The sequence below is a fragment of the Myiozetetes cayanensis genome, unplaced genomic scaffold (genome assembly GCF_022539395.1).
Source record: "Myiozetetes cayanensis isolate MyiCay16 unplaced genomic scaffold, myiCay2020 scf39, whole genome shotgun sequence".
Lineage (NCBI taxonomy): Eukaryota > Metazoa > Chordata > Aves > Passeriformes > Tyrannidae > Myiozetetes > Myiozetetes cayanensis.
In genome coordinates, this window is record NW_026087620.1 from 449,770 (window position 1) to 475,875 (window position 26,106).

Here is a 26,106-nt window from a genome sequence, read left to right on the forward strand (position 1 = left end):
AAAACATTATGCTCAGAACAGAACTTAAAAATAATTTTGAGACAACTTAAAAATCCACTATCTGGTAGATGTAGTTGAGAATTAAATACTTTCACCTGAGTGTGTAAAAGTGTAAAAATGTTAAAACTAAATCTCATATACTAATTGTGCAAATGCCATTAACATGTTTTAATTATGATCTTACCTGGTATTGCCTGCAACTGCCCTTGGGATAATTCAGTTGGGTTTCTAGGGGTGTCTCAAAGCCACGTGTACATGGGTGGAATATTGGAAGTACAATCACACCTAGAGAAACAAGTGGCCATAGTAGAGGGTCTCAATAAATGTGTTTCCCAGTGGTCCCTACCCCTAGCTGGCTTTGGGAGGGATGGGGTGGGACATTTTTTGAAACCTCAGCTCAGCACAACTCCTATTTTCTGATAAATCTTCATTCTGAAAAGTGAGTTTTGTCAAGTTACTGTCAGAGTTTAGACAATTACACTGTAGCTTTTGAAAGGCACTTTAGTAGGTCTGTACTCAGAAACATGCTCTCACAGGTGCAATAAAATGCACTTTTAGCTTCTCAGAGGAGACAAATACTACCTATATCTTGTTCTGTGTCAATGCAGTGCTTAAGTACCTGTTATCACTGAACAGTATCAGCAAGCATTTGGTCTTAGCTTGAGGCTGCATTGGCCTTTTCTATATTTTATGTTGTAGTAGTTTTCATTTTATTAGGAAAATTACTTTTAGGGCCTTTAAAAGGAGCCCCTCTGCTCTGGAGCCAGGCTGGGAGCACTGGGGGGTTCAGACTGGACAAGAAAAGGCTCTCGGGAGACCTGAGAGCCCCTTGCAGGGCCTAAAGGGGCTCCAGGAGAGCTGGAGAGGAACTTGGGACAAGGGATGGAGGGACAGGATCCGGAATGGCTTCCCACTGCCAGAGGGCAGGGTTTGGATGGGATGTTGGGAAGGAATTCCTGGCTGTGAAGGGTGGGCAGGCCCTGGCACAGGTTGCCCAGAGAAGCTGTGGCTGCCCCAGCCCTGGAAGTGCCCAAGGCCAGGTTGGACGGGGCTTGGAGCAACCTGGGCTGGTGGGAGGTGTCCCTGCCCATGGCAGGGGGTGGAATAAGACAATCTTTGATATCCCTTCCAACCCAAAGCATTCTGGGATTCTCTGTGAAAAGGACCCCTTGACTCAGCACCCATTCTGTATTACAGTTAGATCTTGACCTCGTAAAATAAAAAGATTATTCCCAAAAGACAGGAATATTCCTTGACTAACTCTTAAGCAAAATAATATTGTATCTTAAATAATAGTAGAGAATTTATAGCCAACATTTTACAAATATAAGCAAGAGGTTTCTGTTTGTATAAATGGACTAACAGTACAGGGCTTCTTTCACTGCACAGTATGTGATGATGGTAATTTTCCTTTAGTTTGATAAGTAAACCATGATCTCATAGCAAATTATGTCATCACACTCATGAAGGATGGAGGGGGGGCAGGATGAAATTGTGCCCACCCCCTGGTTCTGTTCTGATACAGCTGCCACCACTTGCTAATAAGAAACAGAGAAGTTCATTTATCCTGATTCCTTCAATTTGTTATTGACACAGTAGAAGTAACACTTGGCAATTTTTCATTTCTGTCTGCATGAGGAAGTCTGGTGTTAAACAACTAATGTCTGTTTTCTACTGAAATACAAGAAACTAAAGAGGATTGGGGATGAGCCACTGTACTTGTTGAGTTGTGCAATATCAAAACAAGGTAGGAGACCTGACTGCAGGCTAATTTATGATCAGCTTCATCTCTTCTTCAAGGGAATCCTGATTTTGTACGGGACTTCTAGTTCTAGAGGGGCTTTTTGCACTGTGGTTGTCAGGGCCCCTGCTAATTTTTACTATGAGGCATTAGCATCCATCAGCAGCATTGTGGTCATTTATTACCATCACTGTTTCTTTGTCTTCAAAAAAACCCCAGAGACCTTTACTAAAACCACTGGGACTCCTGAACTGTGCTGCAGAGGGATTGTCCACACAGCCTTTTCCAAAGGTTTTTGGTTGTATGGGATATTCCACAACCACCTTGCCGTCCCTTCCAGCTGTCCTGTGATCTGGGTCTGCTCAGGTTTTTGCTTGCACTGCCTGCTCTGTGCATTGCCTTCTGGCAGTCCACAGAGTACAGGTTTTTATCTGTATCAATCTTATCTTCTCTCCATTGTAGCTAGTGAATCTCATTTGAGAAGGTAGCAGGCAGGATTCTCCACAGCAATAGTTTATCCCTTGCCTACTCGATGCTTTGCTATGACTCTTTCCTCCCTGGTTCCCATTTGGCATTGCATTTACTTCTCCTGAAAACTGCTTGCAGTTTACCTAATCTAGTCACAGTCCACATCCTGAACAGAACCTGTCCAATCACGTAGAAAATTCAGAGTTAGAATACTATTTCACAAAATAGATGAGCTTTCAGGGATTTTAAATTCCAGTGCCTCTGTGTTTACTACCTGCTTCAAAAGGAAGGGTATTTATAGCTGTACCTCTGAAACACTACAGTAAAAAAACCCATCCAGTTTATAGTCACAGCAACTGGGGTAATTGTTTTATAATGTGGCAAAATGTTACTGACTTTAGAGGCAGCAGTTTGCTAATTAGTTAGTTGAATGTCAGGGACTGAATGAAACACTGGTATGCCAGAATCAAAATATAATTTGTTTCTGCAAAGTTTCTGTCTCCAGAATTTCTACTAGAGATCTGTGGGAACTGCTCTCTTTGATTCACTGCCAGTACACTTAATGTTTTCCCTCTTAGTGACAATTCCTGTTTTCATCCCGAGCAGTTGTTGAAAATAGAAGACTTTTCTGCCATCAAGATCACTTTGTGTTGATTTGGATACCTGTGATTTTTCAATTGAAAAACCAGTTGTGGGGACAAAAGCACTGTAGATTGATTTCCTGATGACAGTGGGGTGTCACTTCGTACACTCAGATCATCCCCAGCCTTGCAGGGATTTCAGGGAACTGGTTTCTGCAGATCCAGGCTCTGCAGTTGATGTTGGTGGCAGTTGAAGCCACGGGGTTCTCAGAACACCCAATTCTGCACCAGCTCCCATGACCATCAGTGGGATTTGAGGTGGCCCAGCAATTCTCTTCTATATTGCACTTAGTTTATAAACTTGTTTTGGGGAAAGGACTCACAGTTAAGGTGTACTTTCTTCTCCCTGGGTACCTGACACACTAATAAATTAAAGTTCTACTCTTTTTATCTGCTTCAGCTTTTAGATTTCTTTAATGCACCTCTATCTAAAACAAGAAAAAAAATACTAAGCACATCAGATTCTCCCCTGGCTTGGGGGTATAAAACCTTACTGCAAACTATTTTACACCTACTTTTGGCAGGTACAAGGCAGTGGAAGATTTGGCTTGACATTTCCAAACTCTGTCTGTGTTTGTTGGGAACAGCAGCTGGTTGAGGATGAGGTTCCTGCTTTCCTTGATGCAGAGAGGCCTGTGCTGGGCTATCCCAGTGTGATAGGAACTCCTGCCTGGCTGAGCCCCCACTTTATCTGGAAATTGTGTTTTCTGAAAACCAAACAGACCAGAGAAAGTACATCTGCTGCTTGTTTATTGATTTAGGACTCTTCCTGCCTGTTTCTGGGAAAGAAAAAATGAATAAAAGGCCACCTTCGTTATTTCACTTTTAATTTCCTTTCTCCAAAGTAAGCAGAGCAAAATTAGATTTAGGCTGATGCATATTCCACAAATAAATTACATGGAACTAGAGTGGTTAAATGAACTTTGCTTGGGGATTATTGGAAAGATAAATATTTAAACACTGAACTTGTTGTTTATACAATACCTGAGGTTTTTTTCACTACTTCTCCGCCCCCTCTTTTTTCCTTATTGTGGCTTTTCTAGTCAGCTCCACCACGAGGACATTAAAGCAGGGTGAATACAACCTTCAAAAAACTGTGTTGTCTGTATTGTTAGCAGAGGGGGGTTTTAACTTTTTTTATAACTGATGAACTTTGCCTAGTTCTATTTTTATAGACAGCTTTGGTTATATTTTACACTCTATCTTAGTTAGAAGAATTCAAAGTAAATTTAGAAGAATTCAAATTATGTCTCTTGGAAACAAACCAGAACTCTGAGCATTGTTCAAAAATACTTAAATTGCAGTAGAACTTATAAACCTTTGGATGGCCATAGTGTATATAGCCTAAATTTTAAGGTTTTCTTTGAAATTAATAGACTTACAGTGAAGAAATTGCAGGATGACACTCTACTAACCAGACCTTTAAAGTCCAGGAAATTTCTGCAATAGGAAAGGAAAGGTATTTCCATTACAAAATGCTAACAATAATACAGATGGAAACTGTGCTGGTTAATTCTATAGCCATCTACTGGGGAACTGAATTACCTGCAGTACATATTATCCAAGACAATAATAGTGCCTGGAGGTATTGTGGGAGAAGTTTTATCAAACTAGAATATTCCCTTCAACAGTAAAAGGTATGTTAAGCACATATATGAAATCTTTAGGTGGGCAGATGCTAAAGATTGATATAACAAAGGGATACTTGTCTTTTTAATCTTACAGTACACAAAATATTCAATTATAAAGGGTTGATGCAGATGAATCGTTAATAAGCCATGATAATAATTATCCTTGCTATTGTGACATCAGTAAGAGAATTATAAATTAACTGGCTTTTTCAGTTTTCATACTAATCTAGAAGTGCCTCTAACTGTAAGCCAGCTTTATTGTTATCAGCTAATTTACATCAAATTTATACTCTCTAGAGGATGTGTCCAGAAACTCAAGACCTGAAATGTCTATAGTTGTCAGCATTTTGCAAGTGTCTTTTCATTTTCCAGACTGAGCCTAGCTGAGTGTCTGGGCTTCATAGCAAGATAAAAATAAAAAAGGATGTGCCTTTAGTGGGTATTCATGGTGTTTTTGTGTAGAGATCCCTAGGCAGTGTTACCAACTATGAAAATGTCCTACAGTGTCAACAGCCAACAGGATTCCCAGGTATGTGTGAATGGGGTTGTGGTTGTAGTTATTGGATCTTACAGGACCAGGTGTACACAATTCTGGGATTTCAAAGCTGAGCTGGAATCAGACAATTCCTTCAAAAATTATTGTGGAAAAACTATCACATTCTGCAACCAACAGGCTCCATTCCGTGGGGGTGGGGGGAACCATTAAGGAGGATTTCTGACCAAGAACTCGAGTTTGGCTCGAGTTTAGAGAAGAACAAACCGAGGAGGCAGAGGTGTGTTGGTAAGGAGAGATGTCAGATCTCTGATCACTGCTCAGATCCTGCACAGCCAGCCCACATTCACCAAACAACAGTGCTGCCAGCTGCCTCGGCTGACAGAGGGAGTTCCTCTGTAAAACAGGGATGCAGTTTGTTTTGTTGGGTTCACTGGAAGGACATGACCCTCACTGATGTGTTCAAGTAACAGGAGGTGTTTCCCTGTGGCTGCTGCTGCTAGGCTGGAACTGCATGCACAGGACCCACAGTGCAGTTCAAAGGAAATGGATTCAGGAAGGACAGAAGCATTAGGCATTTCTTAGTAAGAGGTACTATGGCACAGTACTCCTTTTACTTCTGATTTTTCATTAAAGATCACTGAAAATACCGGTAGCAGTAGAATGTGAAAACAAAGCACCTCTTCCTGGGTATAACATTAATTCATGAGTTAATTTAACTGCTCAAATGTCAGAATTGTAGCATCTCATTCAATACTTTCCTTCTCACAGAGCAGTTCTTGTTTTGCTACTTGGTTTGGCTTGTTTCTTGGTTTGTTGTTTTTTTTTTCTACCTGGTAGTTCCAAACTGGGGATCTCAATACCACGGAGCTGTGTAGCTGTTGATCTGTCATATACTCTAGGCCAGTGGACATAAATGTTGGTTTGAATAATGTTAATTAATTCTTTGACAAACATTCTATGCTTAGATAACAAATTAAGTCTTCCAGAAGAATATGGATTCCTTTTCTCAACAAGAAAAAGAATCCTCTGCTGGCTTGTGACAGATAAGGAGAAGGGAAAGTCTGTGTTTTAACTTTAACTATTTTTTCTTAACTTTTGGCTGGCAGGGTGTGCTTAGGTTTGATCCTGCCATATGTTCTGAATGCAACCAGTTAGCCAATTTACTCCTGTGCATCTCCAGAGCAGGGGTCAGGAGCTTTCAAGCCTTTTCATGTTCATGCAGTCCTCTGGGACCCCTGATTTCACTGGTTATCTGCTGTGACAACAGCAGTTCTCAACATATTGCTTGCTCTTTTAAGCACCTATATAATGTGAGCAGTGTCTTTGTTTAACTGTTTTAATTTGGCAAATTTGTCTTACATTCTGGCAAAAGCAAAGACCAGTAATTGCAGTGCTTTCTGATTGAATTTGCTGTATGTCCCTGTTCATTCTGTTTACTTATTAATGGGAACAGAACAGAAGACAGGCCACATGTAAATTTCCTGCAAAAAAACATATGCAACATATTGAAAATATCTTGACATTTCAGAAAAGTAGTACCATGCTATTTTGCAGATTTCAGGCATTTAAAATACGTTCTGACCAGTAACTAATGAATCTTTGAACCTAATTTGTGTTTGAATCCCATTTGAAAACTTTCCTTGCAACATGGAACAGGAACATTTGATGTAATAACATCTACAGAGAGTGGAAATCCAAAGCGTTTCAAGCCTTCATTAGGATGGTTTGATCACTTACTGCTCCCAGCCCCAGCAGGTTTAAAAAGCCTTGTGGTCTCAGGCTGGGTAACCCCACAGATGTCATGAGCTGAGAGACTTAATGACATGAGAAACATGCTCTTGTGACCTGTGTCAGAATACCTGGCAGGGAATGCACACTTGCCTTAATTCAGGTTTATCCAGCAGTTTCAGAATATTGGGTCAAATCCTCCCTGTCCTTCCATCAGTAGAACTCCTGTTGCAGGTAGTTCCTTGTCTGTAAATCTAAATAGCTTAATTGCAGCTGTAATAACTTTGTAGGTTCCCTGTATGGGAAACAAAAAAGAGCAAATGGAAAATTGGAGAAATAATTAGTAACCTGAGTTCCAGTACTGTCTTTGCTCTTATCAAATTAATACGAGTAGATCCAGTGAAAAATGAATGGTGAACCCACAACTGTGAGACCTGTTGAGGGGCTCCTGTCTGTGATGTTTTCAGCAATTTAAAGGAATTGAAAAATATTGCAGTTGCTGCTGGAGGTGGTTTGAAAGGATTACTCTTGGACATGGGCCTCCAGTTTCCCCCTGGAGATTGTGGAGTGCAGATCTCGGGGTGTTCAGCAGCTCTGCCAGGGCAGCTCCTCTTGGTGTCAGTTCCCATTGCAAGGACGCAGCCAAAACCCCACATCCATTCATTGGAGAAAAACTGCTCCTGCAAAACTACAATAATTAACTTCAAAGGTGTTCATCTAAAAAAACCAGAATCAATTTTGGGGGCATTGACGCAACACCATGAAAAGATTTATTTTCAACTGGACTGCCTTGAAAATTATAAAATAAATGGTAGTTCTGTAAAATAAAGTGATAGTAAAGAATTAAGCAGTGGGCAAATAAGCTCCTGAATGACAAATACTAATAGATAGTCATTTGGGGAGAGAAAAGATAGATATTATTAAAAACATGATGATTTTTCAGACAGGATATTACAGTCACATTTTAAACCCATATATTCTGTTGTATTTCCATTACAGATTTAATCATGTCTCATATTTATTCCCTAATTCTCCTGTGTCCTTGAGCCCTTCCACAGTGCAGTTAACTGTAAATAAAGCATTAGTCTTCTAACACTTGGGGAAGTGCCTGGCCTGCCAAGAGGTGTTAAGACATTGCTGCTACACTCATTGCAACTCATGTCACCTGTGAGCAAACCCCCGGTTTGAAGGTGTAACAACCATTAGATTTGTCCAGTCATTAACTCTGAATCTTTATTCACACTATTAGTATATGACAGAAACCACTGAAACATGTCAGTTCAGTAAAGCCACTTCCATGCTAAATATTTATGGGGTTAAAACTTTAGAACCGACTTCTGTTATCCAGATTTTAAAAGGATTCCTCTTCAAAACATTTTTCATTAGGGTTAGCCTTTTATCTTCAAAACATAATCTACTGTTTGCTCTCCTTGGCAATGTGTCTTCAAGTTCACAGATCAAAGGAGTAACTACTACTAGCAGTTACTAGAAGAGAGCCATGCAACTTATCCCAAGTCAATGTTCTGTTGAGATGAGACGTCATCTTTACATAAAATAACAATATGAGAGGTTAAAACCAGATAAATGGAAGTGTGTAGACTGAATCCATCTTTGCAATTTTTGAGCTGATAAAACATGTGACTACTCAGTGGTGTTATTTTGCTTAATGATATTGTATTAGCCTGGATGATATTGTATGATATTAATGATATTGTATTAGACTGGAGCCCCTGGTGGTCTAGTGGTAAAGGCGCCGCGCTATCACCTCCGAGACCCGGGTTCGATTCCTGGTCAGGGCCACTCCCGGGCAGGTGGAGCTCGTTAGCCCTTAAAGGCAACCCACCTACGTCCTGAGGACCTCGCTGCCACCGTCCAAGCTCGCTTGGCCCCGGCAGATGAACCTTAGGATTAAAGGGTGGGCTCAGTTCCACGCACACTGTGTCTCACCTAAAAAATCCAATGCACAGGCTGGAAGGTGGAAAGACCTTCCCCGGATCTTCGCTCGCGAAGACTGGCCATTATTGTATTAGCAAATATCAGTAGATACCTCAACTGCTTGTATACGTGTTCCTACATGACAGTTTTTCCAGCCGCTACCAACATTCATTACTGATCCTATCATATTCCTATCTATCTACAGAAAATTTTATTCCTTGTTTGCCAAGTATTCTGTTTTCTCTCTAATTGATAATGATGGTTTATTACATTGCTATTTAAGTTAGAAGTCCCATTTATCCTATTTTTTTAATTCTGCCATATTTCATGTGTATTATAGGTATGTGCAATGTTTCATGCAGTGTAGACATTTCCATCTCTCATATTTATGAACTTACCAAATTTATTGTTGGTATTTGGGTTTTTTTCCCTCAGTTTTTAATTGCCACTATAGAATTTTTTTGTAAAACAGCCTTTCCCCCTCAATGATACATTCTGAAGCCAACCCACAACGAGTACTGTTAGTATCCACTCTGTTGAAAGTGGATCCATTGATAGATCTTCTTTCAAGGTGCCTCCTTATCAAGTAATTATACTGTAAATTAAAGGGAAAATCATGGAACCAGGAAGTTTTCACTGTCACTATCACATTATCATCTATAATAGATAGATAGATAGATAGATAGATAGATAGATAGATAGATAGATAGATAGATAGATAGATAGATAGATAGATAAACAGAAATAACTACAACTCCATCAGCCCTAGGTTCATGGGCCTGTCACAGGGATAGATAAAAACAAGAGAAATGCTGGGATAACTTAATTTTGTCTGCCTTCTATGCTACCTGGTTTTTTACTCTCTGAAATTTAAAACACATCATTCAGCTCTTTTTCCCTGCTGCCACCTCTTCCCTCAGGCTGTGCTGGGATGTGGTGTCCCACATGGAATCTTGGGATCAGGCTCCAGAGGGAAATGATTAGTGCATTTTGCGAGGTAGAAAGCACAGTTACTTTTGCTTTTTTTTTTTTTTTTTTTTTTTTTAAATGAGTTTGTTCCTGTGGCCCATAGAGGGTTCCACAGCTTTGGGATCATAGGAAGATATGTGGTCCTCTTAATTACAGGAGTGCCCTTTGAATTGCTATAGTTAGAGCATTTCCATTACAAACCCCAGTGCAGTGGTTTGGAGTTCAATCACAGAAATGTGGTCCTGTCCTTATGAATCTTGAGTCAGGCAATGATTTGTTCCCACTCTTGCCCCCCAAAATTGAAAAAACCCCACCTAGCTTTAAAATCTGAAAGCAATACACAAGTGATTAGATGTTGTCCATGCAGGATTTGTGTTCTTAAATTGCTGTGTAGGTGACCTTTACTGTATAATGCTTTTGCAAATGCTTGTGGCTATACTGAGACTAACCAATTGTTTTCATGCTTATGTGCCTTAACTTATGTTGGTTAGGTTGAAACAGCACTTTAAAAAACAATTAAATGTGTTTTGGATTTAAAGACCAAGGCTTGAAGTGGTGCATAAGCAAGAGTTAAATAGAGGGTGTTGAGAGTTTTCAGTAATCAATTCCTGCAATGTTGACCAAAGTATCCAGAATTTCTCCAAGAAAATACAAGTACACAGGCACAGAAATGTGGCAGCTGCAGTTACATGTATGACATCAACTGGTGGGAGAAGGCTCTGCTTGCCTGTGATCCTGGATTTTAAGGCTCAGGGGTGCCCTGGCAGAAGATACATCTATGAGATCTTAACTTATGGACACATCTTTAAATCAAATTTGGTTTTCTCCTCCAACAACACACTAGCCCTAGTTTAGGGTTTGATGCAAAAATCAGTGAGGAACCTCCCCAGCCTGTGTTGTGTAGCTGCCAGCTGTGGGACCCTGTAGTTTCATCAGGCTTTGAACACTCTGGTGTGTTAAAAGGGTGGATCCAAAGATTCCTTCTGTTTCTTGTGATGAGGCAGAGCGGAAACTGAGATTCTGTCAAAAAACAAAGAACTTGCTTTGATTTGATTGGATGTCCTTTATATATATATATATATTTATATTTATATTTATATATAATATTGCATCAGTATGCATTTTAGAAAGTTCATTAAAATAAGAAAAGAAAGAGCTTCATGTCTTGTACTGGGAATGTGAGGGTCTGTAGTGTGGAATATGAACCTTGCAGTGAATGCCCACTTGTTCTCGTGCAGTTCCAGTATTTTTAATGCAGGCATCTTTAAATCATATTGAAAATAAGTGTTTAAAATATAGGAAAAGTGTGTGTGTATTGTAACCAGCTTTATAACCTACCAATATGATTGTATTTACTGCATTGAAATGGGGTTCTAAATGAAGGTTTTGGAGCCCATAACACTGTCCTACTGCTTCCCAGTTTTATTACACGTTGAAGGTGTTCGGTTTTTTATTTCTAGTTATAATCCTCTTCCACTAAGTCTGTGTGTTTGTGCTTGGTTGATATAGATGTTCAATAGATGTGCATTTTAGGTGGAAGAAAAAGAAGTGTCAGCTGTGCCCATGACTGGGAGATCTAAAACTTCAAATGAATGATGGAAATAAAACTGGCCATTCACAGACCTTTCTGAGAGACAGAACCACTGCCATTACATTGAATAAAGTGTTTTCATATGCTTTTGTATATTTGATTTCCTACCCAATAGCTGAATAATTCCTTGAATTCTATGCTAGAACCTTTCCTAGAAAACTTGGATGTTCTGTATCAGAAGTAGGATCTGTCTTTAAAGCATGTTTTGTGGTGAATAAACATCACTGCTTTCATAAGTGGTCACAAAATGTATTTATAGCCATGCTAAATAATGGAAATCAAGGCGAAAAGGTGGTTAATTTGACATTGTTAATGATTATAACCTTGAAAAGTGTGAGTTTATTGGTCAAAAAACACAAGCAGGAAAACATAAAATAGGAAACAGCAGAAATTCAGTTAAAAAGTGAAGTCAAAGGAAAGACATATAGAAAAGAGAAATACACCAATTGTCTGCATGGGAATAACACAGACCTCAGAAAACAGAGTAAGTCATCAAAGCACAGTATTATACAGATGATAAACAGTTCGAGTAACCACATGGCAAGAGCAGCTTTGGCCTCATTCTTATTATACTTAAATAATTTCCCTAAATGATGTTGCTTAATCCTTTAACTCCTGGTTGCTCTCTCTAACCTGTCTGTTTTGTTTCCCCCCTCAGCTAACAATGCCAACCTTTCCTGTTGTTGTGAAGATTGGACATGCTCATTCAGGCATGGGAAAGGTGCAGATGCTACTTATTGCATGTCAGGAGGGTGTTTGTCTAAAATACTGTGCATGTTCATTCCTTTCCTGGATATTTTACCTTTTAACTGTCCAGACTCTGCCTCAGATCCCTATCCTTCCAAATCTCTGCTTGTCTCTTGTTCAAGGAAGCATCTCTCTTCAGGAAAATAGAAACATGCACAATATGTTTTCACATTGAACCTTTGCAGTTGATGCATTGCCCTGCACAGGAAGCTCTTTGAAAAATGCTGAGATGCTTTCTCGAAGCAAAACCTTGTTTATGAATTTGGTTGATTTACTGAAACTCTTTAAGAGTCAAGGTCTGTTGCACAATCCAGCTTTTTGGACCTGGGACTATTGGAAGGTTTTGCCTTGGTTCTTCATTAGTTTCAGCTTGATACTGAACTTTTATTAATGTATTCTGTGTGATTGTTTTATACCACTATATAACTGCTGCTTTCTTTCTCCAAAGTAATTGCATTTCAGTGGTGAGTACAGTTGTTTTGGTATCACTTCTCTCACAGTGCTGGGTCGATGGGATATGATTTCAATCCCGATTTCACTGCTATCAGTGACAATTTCTAGTCATTACAGAGTAACTTCACTCACTGAAAACATTTCAATGCTCTAAGTGTTTTAGATGTTAAAATAAATCATCAGAGAATAGTTGCATTTATCATTTTGAATCTTCAAAAGCTCCATGAACATAATATTTGCCACTAGCAATAGGAATAGAAAACTGATTTAATTGCAAGTTGTACTCTATGTTATCTTCTTTCTTTTATCACTGTTTTGCTTTATTTGATAGTTAGTAAGTCAGTGGAATTCCAGCAGACAATTTACTTGTGAGCAGAATTAACCACTAATTAAACTGCAGTTTCTGAGGATTGCATATGTGCATATGTGCATAAGTGTTAGAATGTTTATGTCATATTTCAATATTCACCTCTCATTTATAGAAAAATAATGGACAGAAATGTTCAGCATATCAAATGTCTAGAAATAAATCTAGGGGTTTTTTTAAGCCCTTAGAGAGCCTTTTGTTGTTACCTGCTTAGTCAAAGGAAGGTTCTCCTCATGCCAGCAGGAGTGTTTCCAGTGGTCCCAATTGCACTTGTACAGGCCAAGGAGTTTTCAGAAAATCAAGTTGAAAGTGGGGTTTGTGTCTAGTTTTGTGGCTCTCAAATGGCAAATTACTCTGTATCTTTCTCCATCTGAGAGAGCTGGGAGTAAATAGTTAAGACTTTTGGACCTTTAAATGCAAGTCCCACCTCCCTGAGGGCCCTCAGGTTCCCTTTAAGTACCAGGTGATAGTAAAAGCAAACAAGACACTGGACTTGCAAAGAGTTACAAACTCCCCTAATATTAGATATCATGAGAAATACTAATCCCTGCCTCTTTTCCTCGCCATTCTGACATGTCCTTTGGAGCAGTATGGTGGAGATCCATTTTCCCTCTCCCATTTTCTACCAGCCCTAAGGTTTCTCTTGTGAGTCTCTTTTCCCCCCGTTTCAGCCAGCTTTGAGTTAGCCCCAGAGATGTGCCCTCCCCTGGACAAAAGTGATGTGTCTGGACTCCCTCTGCCCACTAAAGTCTCCTCCCTTTCCCTCCCGATCAATATTCCTCACTTTTCCACCTCCTCCTTATTTCAAGATGTTGAAGTTGATGGCTTAGCACCATTTAGAACCACCTTAGCACAGTGTTCCACCACTAGGAAATTGTGCTCCTACAAAGCCCAAATCCTTGCAGACAAGTGGGAAAAATGAGAACAATGATTCTGCTGATTTGAGCTGCCCCTCTGTGCATCCTGTGAATGTGTACTCATCAGGATATCGTGACCCTTCAGCTCCTCCTTCCTGGGAGAAGCGGATGGGATGATGTGACAGTACACGGTGGGCTTCAGCTACACTAAGTTACGTGAACAATTTACAGAGGCAGCAAGAACTCTATATTAATTAGAGTTACATATCACACCTTAAAAAATCCTAATGCCTGCAGATGTATAATTGACAACAACCACTTTAAAAAAAAATTAAAGCAAAATTAAATTCTACTATCTGCAATTTTCCTTCTATAGATGATCAGGTATTTTGCCTAGAAAAATAGATACTTTAATGCAGAAATGTTATAGAATCTAGAAATCAGATAAAATATCCTATACTTTTTTGTAATAAACTCATGCTGTCAAAAACCATACTTCTCATGAATGCCATTTGCAACTGCAATTTTACATTTTATTCCTAATTCCTCTTTTTTCTTTTGTACATGCTGTTGTCTTGTGACATGATGGCTGCAGATCAAGGTAGACAACCACTACGATTTTCAGGACATAGCCAGCGTGGTAGCCCTCACTCAGACCTACGCCACCACTGAGCCCTTCATAGACTCCAAATATGACATCAGGATCCAAAAGATAGGCAGTAACTACAAAGCATACATGTGAGCCAAAACCTTATCTTCTTTCATCCTTTGTTTCAAAATTGATACGCACCAGTAAGATGATGTTGGATGAATCTCTGAGCTGATGTGGTGACTCCATGCCTCTGGAGAGAGTGTTTCAGACTTTTTAGATTTATCAAGACTATTTTTTAAGTTGATTGTGATTGGGAGGAGGAGAATAAGACAACAGGTGAGCCTGCCAGAGTAGTTTTTCTGCTAACCTGTGCTTATTATTTTTGTTTAAAGAAAAAAACAGTTGGAAGGGGATTTGTTTTTGTAGGGAACTTGTTAAATAAGATTCCCTTGTATCTTTTCATAAACTTAGGACCAAATTTTCTTCTCCCTCTAAGGATAGTTGGATGTCAGTCACACACACAAATCTGAATTGTCACACTTTGTCACACAAAGCCCTCTCTTTTTAACATAACACTTGTGAAAACAATTCCAATCTTGCAGTGACCTGCACATAGATGGAGAAAAATCTCTTCTAATTTTAGAATCCAGGTGTTTTTTTAAAGGTCATGACTATATGAGAGGATGTTTCAGTTTCACAGACAACACTACCCTGGAGCAGCAAAACAGGTTATTGTGTAGCAGTTGAGCTATGGTAACTGTGCTTATACATATTTTTACTTACCAATTTTTAATTATCAAGCAGTGTAATCTGACATACAATGATTTTGTTCCTGGTTTTAAGACAAGTTAGATCATCTCATGTCTTAGTTCCCTCATGCTTAGAATTCTGAGGCAGGAAAAGTATATCAGAATACAGATAAAAATACACTACATATGCACACCCATCTACACACACAGATACGTTTCTCAAGGAACTTGTGAACATTGGAGGGATCAGAGATTTCTTGTATGTTGACATTTGTAAGGTTCTTCTATCAGTCAAGTTCTTTATCAGTAGAAACATTTGAACTCCAAGCAAAGCATAAATACTAAGAGCAGAAAAAGTTGGAGCTTGGTTAATGCAAATGCATAAAATGTTTTACAATTCCAATGTTTTTATCATTTAAGTGGGTTGACATTAAGTGCCAAGTAACTTAGGAGCAGCTAAGAAGTTCTAGGAGAAAGAACCTTTTGCCCAATGTGTAAAAATAAATCTCCTTAGGTTGCTCTCAGAGGCCACATTCTCTGGACTTCTCCACTAAGACATGACTGTCAGAGAATCAGAGCTGAGTAACTGCTGCTCTGTCCTGACCTGGGACTGACAAGGCACTTGAGACAGAACACCAGAGATTAGGCCTTTCCAGAACAGCTCAGTAGTTCATCTGCCACTCACTGTACATCTGAGGGGCCTCAGGAAAGCACAGCACAGACTGGGTGGAAATACTGTCCCCATAGATCAGACCCACCCAGCAGTGTGGACTGGTTTGTTCTGAACTCCTCCTGATTTGGTTTGAACCCCGAGTTATGTAAATTTTGCAGAAACAGTGCGTTGAAAATTTGAGTTGGGCACAGTGACCAAGGCAGAACACTCAAAAAACTCGTGAGGATTGAAAGGTTTCTGAAATCCTTTGCTGGTGATTTTCAGTGTTTTCAGATACAGAACTGTGATTTATGCTCCCTACAGAATTCAGGTGTATTGGGCCTTCCCCACCTCTCCCTAAAGACAAGAAGAATCTTTAAAAATGCTTCTGAATGATACAGCATTCAATCCCCAGCGTCTCCAGGAAAGTTAATTCGAATTCTGCTTGTTTGTCTTAACATTGGTACTCCAGACTGTTGACTTTTTCTGGCTTTACCCCCTCTCTGAGGACACCCATCCTACATTTCCTAATAGCACGGTGCTCCTGCACCCCCAGGTCACCTCTCTCACCTGTCCAGGCCATATCTTGATCCAGTCCCACTGCTTGCCCAGACCCTCCTGTCTCTTTAGTCCTTACCTTTTATTCCTAAGCTGTTTTGTTGCTCTAGGCTCTCCCTCACCCCTTGGATTCTCCTCAGTACCATTCACCAGTCTTGCCCTCTCACTCCTCCCATTCCCAGCCAAGCTTCCTTCTCCACCACAGACCTTTTCATGGAACTATTTCTGCCTCTGCAAGACTGGATGCTATTTTCTCTCTTGTTGGAGCTTTGACAGGTGGATTCCTTGTGCTGTGCTGACCATCTCTCCCCTCCTCTCTTTTTTATAATAAATTCAGCTGATTTTTCCCACTCTTGCAGCTCCCAAAGGCAGAGTCTTAGGAATAAGGCCCAGCTCTTACTGGCTCTGATACATCACCACATACCAGCAGCCAGTATTAGTAAGAAATGCTCATCTCTTATGGTAGAAATTGGACCACAACATTTTGTAGGAGAGAGCCCTTCTTTTTTTTTCCTTTGACTTGAAATTTAAATGCTGTTCAGTGTCTAGAAAAATTCTGAGAGTCAGCCATGGTAAATTTATCATTTTGAAACGTAAATGTTTCTTGTTCACAGAAGAAGCAGTTGACCTAAGGGACAGCAAAAATACGTTGAAATGACAGCCTGTTCCTCCTACCTTTTATTTATTTTTAAGTTTCTACTCAGAAACCATGAGTTCATCCAAATGCTAAAAGCCTAGTGATCATTTTTTCTCTAGATTCTTTTGTACAGCTTAATCACACACAAAAATGAAATACTGATCCATTGATACAGAGCATCATGGAAAGAAGATTTACCAAATGTCTGAAAATTTATTCATGTGCATACATATCCATGATGTCAGTAGAATATTGTTTTACAGATGGTTCTCATTTTGTTCTGTGACACAGGAACAGAGCACTTAGAGAGTTACCACAAAAAAATACCAGCTGAACATTTGTTTTTGTACTTTAAAGAGAGTTATTAAGAGCTTCAGTTTTATAATTCTGTGGGAAATTGTGGTTTAAGTGGATCCATGACTCACCAAACACCGATGCTTATTGTCTGTCAGTGGAGATTATGGCCAAAATGCAGTATTGGATCCGTGTAAATACCACAGCTCCTTGGACCCTTTGTGACACATACTTAAGTGCCCTGGTACCCAGACAGAATTCAGCTGACTTCAAGGAAATAGAGTTGAAGAGGGTCACACACAATGTACAAAACCAGAAATACAAAAGCCCTGTATGTAAATCCCCCCTCCAAAAGCAGTGCTCTGAAGCCGGAGCTTAAAGTGCTTTGGTCAAAAGGTCAATAAACCAGAAGTACAGCACATCAACCAAAGGAACAGTGCTAGAGGATCAAACCACAGAGCAGGCTGCCTACACAAGAATAGTAGGCAGACAGTTCTACATATTTTTCTGATGACCAGTCTCTGTCCCAGCAATTTGCATTGGGTACTGTAAATGCTACTAAATTAAGCAGGAAGGTGTTGGAAAAGGGGAAGCTCAAGTTACTATGAATTGTTTACCAATTTTAAAACAGTTCTTCCTTCTTGCAAAGACCCAATCCAGGGTAAACATGTTAAGCCTAAGTGTAAAGCACTCAAAAGTGTAGGAGTTGTTTTATTTATTTTTCAGTGTTTAGTAACAGAGGAGGAAATAACGATGTGAAAGACTCTTTGCAATTATCAAAAGTGAAGAAGGGTGGGAAACCTTCCTATTTCAGTAGAGGAGTTCACATGTGAATTACAGAAATCATATCTAGCGTTTGGAGTGCCAGATGGTCTGGTTAGATGGTTTTGTATCAGTTAAGCATGGCCTGATGGAACCCCTCTGGTCCCGAAGGGCGTCTGTGTCAAGCCCACAAGCTGCTGAGATTCCTGCAGTTAGGTCTAAATCCATAGCCTTCCCCATCTGGTCCCTACAGCATCCTCAGAGCCTGCCAAGCATCAGCTGTGACATTTCTTCAGGTTCAACAGGAGCCTTTGGCACTGTGGAGTGAAAGCAGGGCTCAAAGCAAACCATCTCTGCTTCTTTAGTCAGCAGGGCTGAGGTTACGTCACTGCAGCTGAGGATCTGGAACTAAATGCTAGCTAAAAGTCCTCAGGATGGTTTTTCCTGATTTGGTCGCATCTTGCTTCCTAAAAGTCACCTAAAATAGTCCATGTTAATGATGCCTGTGAGAAGTCTGCAATAGAGTTGGATTGGGATTTGTGAGAAGTGGTCTCTCTCTGATGCAAAATGTGTGTGTAGAGTAGTAATGAACCTAAAATTATTCATTTGCAAGTAGACACATATATATAAATACCACTTTAAAAAATGAAGCAGAAATCACAACACAGCCTTATTACTGGGCTTATTACATGCACGTTCCCCTCTTGTTAGTTTCTCCCACATCCACAAAGAACATGGCATGGTGTGCTTTAAAATTCAGCTAACTTTATGGGACTCCCAAAGAAGAGGCAATATTCCCCCACAATTGCTACTGACCCTCGTAATTATGTTAATGGAAAAATGGAGAAAAAACTATAGCTGCTGTCTAATATACTTTTAATACATTACAGATGTTTCTATGATTTTACTGACTGGAAACACTTCATAACTTTTATCCATAGCCTTTTCCCAGTACAGCATTTAGGGTTCAGAAAACAGCAATCTTCTCAGCCCTGATTATAATCCCAAGGTCTGAGGAGAAAAAAAAAACTTTACAGGGATCTTTTTTCTTAGAGATAAAACAGAAGGTGGTGTACTCAGGTCCTGACATAGACTATTTAGATTATATTAGGAGATAGCAAAGAGTGAAAAGTGGAGGACAACCCAAAATCCAGCTCCAAAACAGCTCTGAAATCACAGTATCACTTTAATTACTGGGAGCTAACTCTGCAGAGGTATGGGTTTGAAAGGAGAAGCTGAAGGTCCTTGACATTTCCATTTGCAGTAACAGTATGTTCCAGGCCATTCAGTTCCTTTACAACCAAAACCAGCTCTTTGCTAACACTGTCAGTCATAGTAGGGTGGGGGTTTTTAAAAAGTCTTATCTGAATAAATGGGAAGCAGAAATTTCTCAGCACTGTCATACTTTGTAACATGCCTCCAATGAAGTATTACTGACAGTGGCAGTGTCTCTTGGAATTCCTCAGGGTTTAGATGTTCTGTTACAACATACCAGGTATGAAAAAGGTGTAAATAGTGCTATTGTGTTCATGTGAAAAGCAGAGTAATGTAATGGAGAGTGAAAGTATGAAACCATTGGCTCTCTTTGTAATATTTTCCCCCTTTCAGGAGAACTTCCATATCTGGAAACTGGAAGACAAACACAGGCTCTGCAATGTTGGAACAAATTGCCATGTCAGATAAGTAAGTCAAGTCTCATGTAAAAGGTAATTAAAAAAAAATGGAATTTTATTTTGAATTAATTTTTTAAAAAAAATCACAGTGTTATCATAGAATCATAGAATTAACTGGGTTGGAAGAGACCTCCGAGATCAGCAAGTCCAACCCTTGATCCAACCCCACTGTGATTACCAGATCATGGCACTCAGTGCCACATCCAGCCTTGGATGATAAGCAATTCACAGTAAGTGTATGTATTGTGTTTGTTGTGGGAAAAAAAATCTTGCAGTTAGAAGAAAGTCCATGAGGCAGGAGTTCCACATGGCTCCTCTCACAGTTCACTCACCACACACAGCAGCCTTAGGGGCTTATGTGCACCCTTAAGTTCCTACATCTATATCTGCACCTCGAAAACTACTGCAGTTCCTTTCAGAAATTTTATATTCAACCTGTCATTCATTTCCTCTGGTTCCTTTGTCTCTTTTACCTTTCAGTCTTACCCCATGCACGTTGTTTTAAACTTTTCTCTTTCTACCTCTTCCATCATAACCAAGCAATAGTCTTCACTTTGCCTATTTAAATCACATTTCTCTCTTGTACTTTCAATCCTAAATTGCTAATTTTTTCTTTTATAAATTTCCACTAAACTTCACTATGAGGCTTTTCCCCCAGTTGATGAGATACACTGAAGCTTATTTCCTTCATGCCATTGTTCCAGCTCTGTACTTTGGTTTACTATACTCCTCATTTGCTCCAAATTCCTCCACAACACCTAAACCTCTTCTCCCTGCAAAATAAAACTGAGAGGCTTTTAGATGGCTATGAATTTTCTGTTGTTCAGCTTCTCCAAAGGCTGCTACTGGTTTTAACTGGAAAAAAAAGTGTGTACAATAAAAGTGTAATTTAATAGGTGTTACAATTCAACAGTAATCTTTTCTGGTGTTTGGGGGTTTTGTTTGTTATTTTTTTTTAAGTCTGGAACTTACCCCTTAGTCCCTCTTAAGAGCTGAGGGAGACACAGGAACTGAAGCATTGCCTGCCCTGGAAAGGTGAAGACAAGTGAGGTGGGAATTGCAGCTCCCTGCTGAGCAAGGCCTGTCTAGACTGTCCTCACTGCTCTGCCCTGGGAGGGACCGCAGCCACAGTGTTCCTTGCTCCTTCCTTACCCACCCTCCTCTAGCAAGGGAGGTTCTGTTTTCACCGAGAAGGAAAAGCAGGACTGTGCTCTGGGCTGTTGTGATTACAGTGCATGGGCTATTCTTCTGTGAAAACACAGGCACTGCAGTTCTGCCCTGAGGAAAATGAACAGGATCAGTAGCAGTGGGAAATGCTGCCCTTGCCCTGCACTTGCTGGAAATACTCCACGTGCTTGGCTTCCGCTTCCATTTCTGAATGTAAGATAATTAGAGATTATAAATAGGTATTTTCCTATTTAATAATAATATATTTATTTAATAATATTTATTCTATTAAATATGTAATTTAATTTTTAAATTTTTTTAAAAAATTTGTGAGTTTATATTTATATATAGTATATCTATATAATAAAATAAAGAGGTATTTTCACATTAAAGCGAAGTCCAACAAACCAAAACTTTTAAGATAGTGAAGGCAGAAGCATGGAAAAGATGGATGTTTTCTCATAAGGGGTATGTGTGATCACCCATGAGTGCACACTGCACAGCAAGGGAGAGAAGGGAAAAATAAAGTTTTCTGAAGAGTTGAAGCAGTTTCACGACACAGCAAGACCAGTCAGACCTGATGCATTTCATTTATAATGCATGCCATGAGTGAGGAACAAGGGGTTTGAAAGCACTACCCGATTGACACTGTTGGTTAAATACAAATCAGAGCGTAGAAATTAGAAAAGAAAGATTGTGGCCCAGCAAGGGGCAAAGAGGAGGTGGAGGAGCAGCACATTTCTGTTTACACTTTGTCACTGCCCCCCTGTTCCAGGGGCTCTGCTCCCCAGATAGTTCCAGAAGAACAGAGAGTTGTGTCAACAGTGCCCACCTCACCTGGCACGCCTGATATTTTCTGTCAGACACCTGGAGCAATCCTGTATTACCTTTCTTTTCCCAGGCTGCTGCACTCTGTATTATTGGCTCTGGGAAAATAAGAACTGTGACTTTTTGTCAAACCTACTGGGAAAACCTTGGGTTTAAAACACTACAGGCTACTCTATCCAATACCTCTCTTTCCAAACATAACTGTATTTTTCCAGCTCTCTGTGTGTTGGCAGAAGATAGACTATTAAAAATACTTTCATAAATCTGATTCATGTTTTGCTATTTTAAGGAAAATGTCTTAATTTTTGTTTTCACATAAAGTCCAGATATTTACTGTTAAAGACAAGTTGTGCTGTCCTCCTGACTTTCTAAGATATGCAGTATTTAGCAGCAGAAAAAGAGTTATTTATAAGCAAGTGCATGCAAACAGTCCAGTCAGTCAGTGCATCTACAGATGTGGAAATTGTCAGGCATCCAAAGAAACTTCTTCGACAAAAAACATGTTTCTCCCAGGAAAAAAAAAATTATTTTCATTTCTTAGATATTACCATCAGGATCTTTTCAAACAGTTGTATTGATTTCTTTGTATTCTGCTGAAAAGAAAAAGTTTTCCACTGGAACAGATTTGACAGCAGAGTCCTGTGGTGATGTCACCTGCAGCTCTGTGCTTGATCACAGAAATTGCCTCACTCTTTTACTACTAATTCCCACTGCACCACCTTGTTGGTCAGATAATCTCTCTATTCATAGAGAAAGGAAGAAAAATAAATCATATTCCTGCATGTGGAATGGGTCAGATGTCCATGATGTTGCAAAAGAAACAGAGGAGTTTTTATATTCAGTACTGTATGAAACACTAGCCTTTTTTAGGAGCTGTAGAATTACTTTACATTCTTTAAATTCCAGTTGAATTTTGTTGTAGTTGTTCTACATGAAGTCTGCATGCTACATAACTTATTTAAAGTCATACATCTGGCTCTCTTGCATCATCTTAAGGGTTTTCTGGCTTGATTGCTCTTTTGCCATGTTCAGTACTGTAGGTATAAACCATCATTGCCTCTTTGGAGCACAGTTGGAGCTGTGATTTGGGATGGAGGCTCATTCCCTGTTCTGACACAGGAGTGAAATCCCCCCATAACTGAGCACACTGGCAGGCACAGCAGGCAGGACCAGCACATTTGAACCTGGGCACAACTTTGAATTTCCCAGAAAAAAAAACAAGCCTACTTTCTCAAAACCTTTGGCATCTCTGAAGCCACAGAAACTGATCAGATGATAAACCCTCCTACTGTGGAGAATTTCTGTGGCAGCCCAGCCACAACCAGCTGGGGGTACTGGCATGAGAGTGGGATAGAGCTAAATGTGTTTGTGTTTCAGCACAGCTTACCTTCAGGTTACTCACAGCTGAGAGCAAACACACAAATTTGGATCAATCTAAACTGGGACAGAATCCAGCATAACACTAGGTCAGGATACAGAACCACAGCCTTGCTGGAGTCTGCTGGGAAAAGCAGAGTAATAAGGCCAGTGCTTCTAAGCTACTACTGTGAGAAATACAACTGACAATATAGGGAAAATTCATATAGGGCAAATGTTGTATAGAACACATTACTAGGTAAGCCTGTAGAAAATCAAGAGCCTGATGAGATACTCACAGAAAATAATTCTTTTTATGAAACAGGTACAAGCTTTGGGTTGACACCTGTTCAGAAATCTTTGGTGGCTTGGACATCTGTGCTGTTAAAGCTGTACATGGAAAGGATGGAAAAGATTATATTTTTGAGGTAAGCAATCCCACTTTTTTCAGTATATGCTTTTATATATCACACAAGTAAATAGCCAAGTAAAGAACGTTTTTGATCGTTAGGCATTGCCATATTTGTGTTTCAGGAAAGGCTGAGTATTTTTGAGCACTGTTGAAATCATAATACAAAGCCACACGTCCAAATTAGTGGCAACACTTGCTGGAAAATGTAACCATATAGATGGTAATGCCTTTCAGTGTTTGAGGAAATGTACACAAACTGCAAAACAAAACCAAATGTGGATGTCACATTTTCCCAACCCTTATGGTTTCTTTCCTGAACAGGCTTACCAGTTTTTCCTGGAAGGTTTATAGATAGCACTATCCCAAGGGAACCCCAACAAAATTACACCTTTCCATAGAAAGGGATATTAGGAATGAAGTGGAAACAACTTTTTTCTAACCAAAGTATTACCCTCTAGATCCGAATCCTCATGAATCAGAAGTTTCTGCTATTGGTAATTTTGAGAAGTTTAAGGTTTTCATTTACCTTAAGTTTACTATGGAGAAATACCACTTTGTGTAGTATAAAACAAGCTATTATCACTTGCCTATCACACAATTCACCATTTCTTCAGCATCTTCCACATTCTTAGAATTTTATTCAGGAGGTGGGCAGGGATCTTCATAATCTTCCCCAATCTAAAAGAAGTTGGTGAAGCAAAAGTAAGAGTATTTTTTCTAAAAACCTGGAGCTTATGAATTAACCCTTATTTGTGTCCATTTATAACAGAAAAACTTTGTAGAAGCAAAAACCTTTGTTTTGTCACAGAGTTAAACAGCTCTGTGTATTTTGCTCTCACCTAGTATCACAGAACTATTTATCACTATTGCAATTGCTAATAATTCCCAAATCAATAACAGCATTATTCCCAAATCAATAAAGGCCTGAGCAGCTCACAGTGTTAAAGAAACTGAATCAGTCACTGCCTCCTGAGATGCTGAGGAGGATTTCAAGAAATCATTTCCTTAGTCTGCACTGAACCTCCTCTGTTCTCCTTCCTGCAATGCAGCCTTTCCCCTCCGTTTCACCCCAGAGCTCTGGTAAATCTGTGGTGTTTGACCCAAGGGCATCTGGCTGAGATTTGAAAGAGAGAAAAAAAGGTGTTTTCCTCTTTCTGCAGCCAGAGTGCTCTGCCCTCTGATGATCCACTACAGTGGGAATTCCTGAGCACAGCAATTGTCCTGAGTGCTGCTCCACAGCTTGGTTGTGGCCATGCTATGTCTTGGACATATCTGCCACCTGGGAAGGTACTGCTTTCCACTCCTCCCCAGCAGATGGGCTTTGGCAGCCTCCCTGTGCCAGTGAAAGTGTTGTGGGATGCTCTGCAGTTCCTGTAGCCCCTCAACCTCTCCGAGGTTGGGCCTTTTCCACACACCCCCATGTGTCTGAATTCATTGCATTTGAGAGAGTTCATGCTGATTTGACTGGCTTTAATGCAATACATTTCAACCTCACTCTTTGAACTATTAAAGAAATGTGGATTATTTTCAGATAAGATCTTAGTTATCTCATACTGGTTAAAAACTGAAAGACTGCAAGAAAAAAGTTACAAAACTGGAGCAGGACGGCATTTAACAAGAATACTCTTGTAAGAACTAGAGATTTCACACACAAAACAATGCTTCCTGTGGAAGTGAAGGATGTCTCCTTTATTTTAGCAGTTGACACCTCTGTGGAATTTCTCAATTAGCAAGTTCCTGTCAGACTTTTTATTCCCTGAATGCGACTGTTTCCACATTTTTGATATTGTGCAATATTTTAAATTTCTGAGCCAAGCCAGCAAGCACCATCAGCCTGCTTGAAGCCAGGCACACAAGCTAAGACCTGCCCTGGGAGGTCTGCTGGGTAGGAGAAGAAGAGGGAGCAGTTTTTTTGAAAATGCAATAGCCAGTGCAAACACTATAATGGACCGAGAGCCTGCATCCCTTCCTACTGCTCAACAAATGCCCTAATTTTCCGTGCCAGACACAGCCATTTCCACATCAGTTCCTAAACCCCAGAATTCTAAGAAGTGCAGGTCAGGAACTGGGTTTATAGAGCATTTTAATTAGTGTACCTAATGGATGTTGCATTTTAAGAAAGCACAGATAGAAGTGTGATGATTCTTGCTGTTGCACAGAATCAGCTGGGTTGTTTGGAAGATGTCAATGCTCCTCAGCAAGGATACTGAGAATCTGTGCGAGACATGGAAATGTAGAACTGTTTGCAAAGTTCCCATCCAACAGAACATCTGTAAAACTTACGATTTTGCTGCTGAAGAGCCAACTCCCATCAGCAGTTATTGCACTGTAATTTTAATGGGCATCGCACCAGAATCCGTGATACAATGAAGAGGGAAAGACTGTCTGCACCAGTATAGTCCTGTCAACAGGGGAAAACAAATGCTGGAAAATTCAAGCTGCCAGGTACATGGTACAGCCAAGCACCAGGGGCTGAGCAGGACAGTCAGTCCATAAATCCTAGGTTTACACCCAAATGCAGTTGCATCCTCAAACCTCTGCTCTCGTTTTCATGGGAACTGCTCCACCTGCAACAAAACTGAGTGTTTTGGTATCACTGCTGCTTTAATCCTGCAGATGTGATCTGACCAGGAACACACAAACTTCCTAATGCATGAAATAATGTATGCAGAAATGTTCTTCCTGATTTTCAGTTTGAACATGGAGCCAGTGTACCCTCCAAAAGGAAGGAATATGTATCACCCACCCTCAGCATTTTAGGCAGAAATTAATTCTGTAATAAGGTTGGGTGAACAGCATTTT

At 39.9% G+C, this 26,106-nt stretch overlaps 1 protein-coding gene across 1 annotated transcript in view; it reads left to right on the forward strand.

Annotated features, from left to right (window-relative positions):
* Nucleotides 1-26,106, forward strand: part of SYN2 (synapsin II) — a 167,366-nt gene that overhangs the window by 109,119 nt on the left and 32,141 nt on the right. Inside the window, exons 6-9 of the mRNA XM_050328274.1 lie at nt 11,859-11,921; nt 14,220-14,362; nt 19,477-19,551; nt 23,218-23,320. Of these exons, the coding sequence (XP_050184231.1) occupies nt 11,859-11,921; nt 14,220-14,362; nt 19,477-19,551; nt 23,218-23,320 (384 nt within the window). The remainder of the gene's footprint in view (nt 1-11,858; nt 11,922-14,219; nt 14,363-19,476; nt 19,552-23,217; nt 23,321-26,106) is intronic.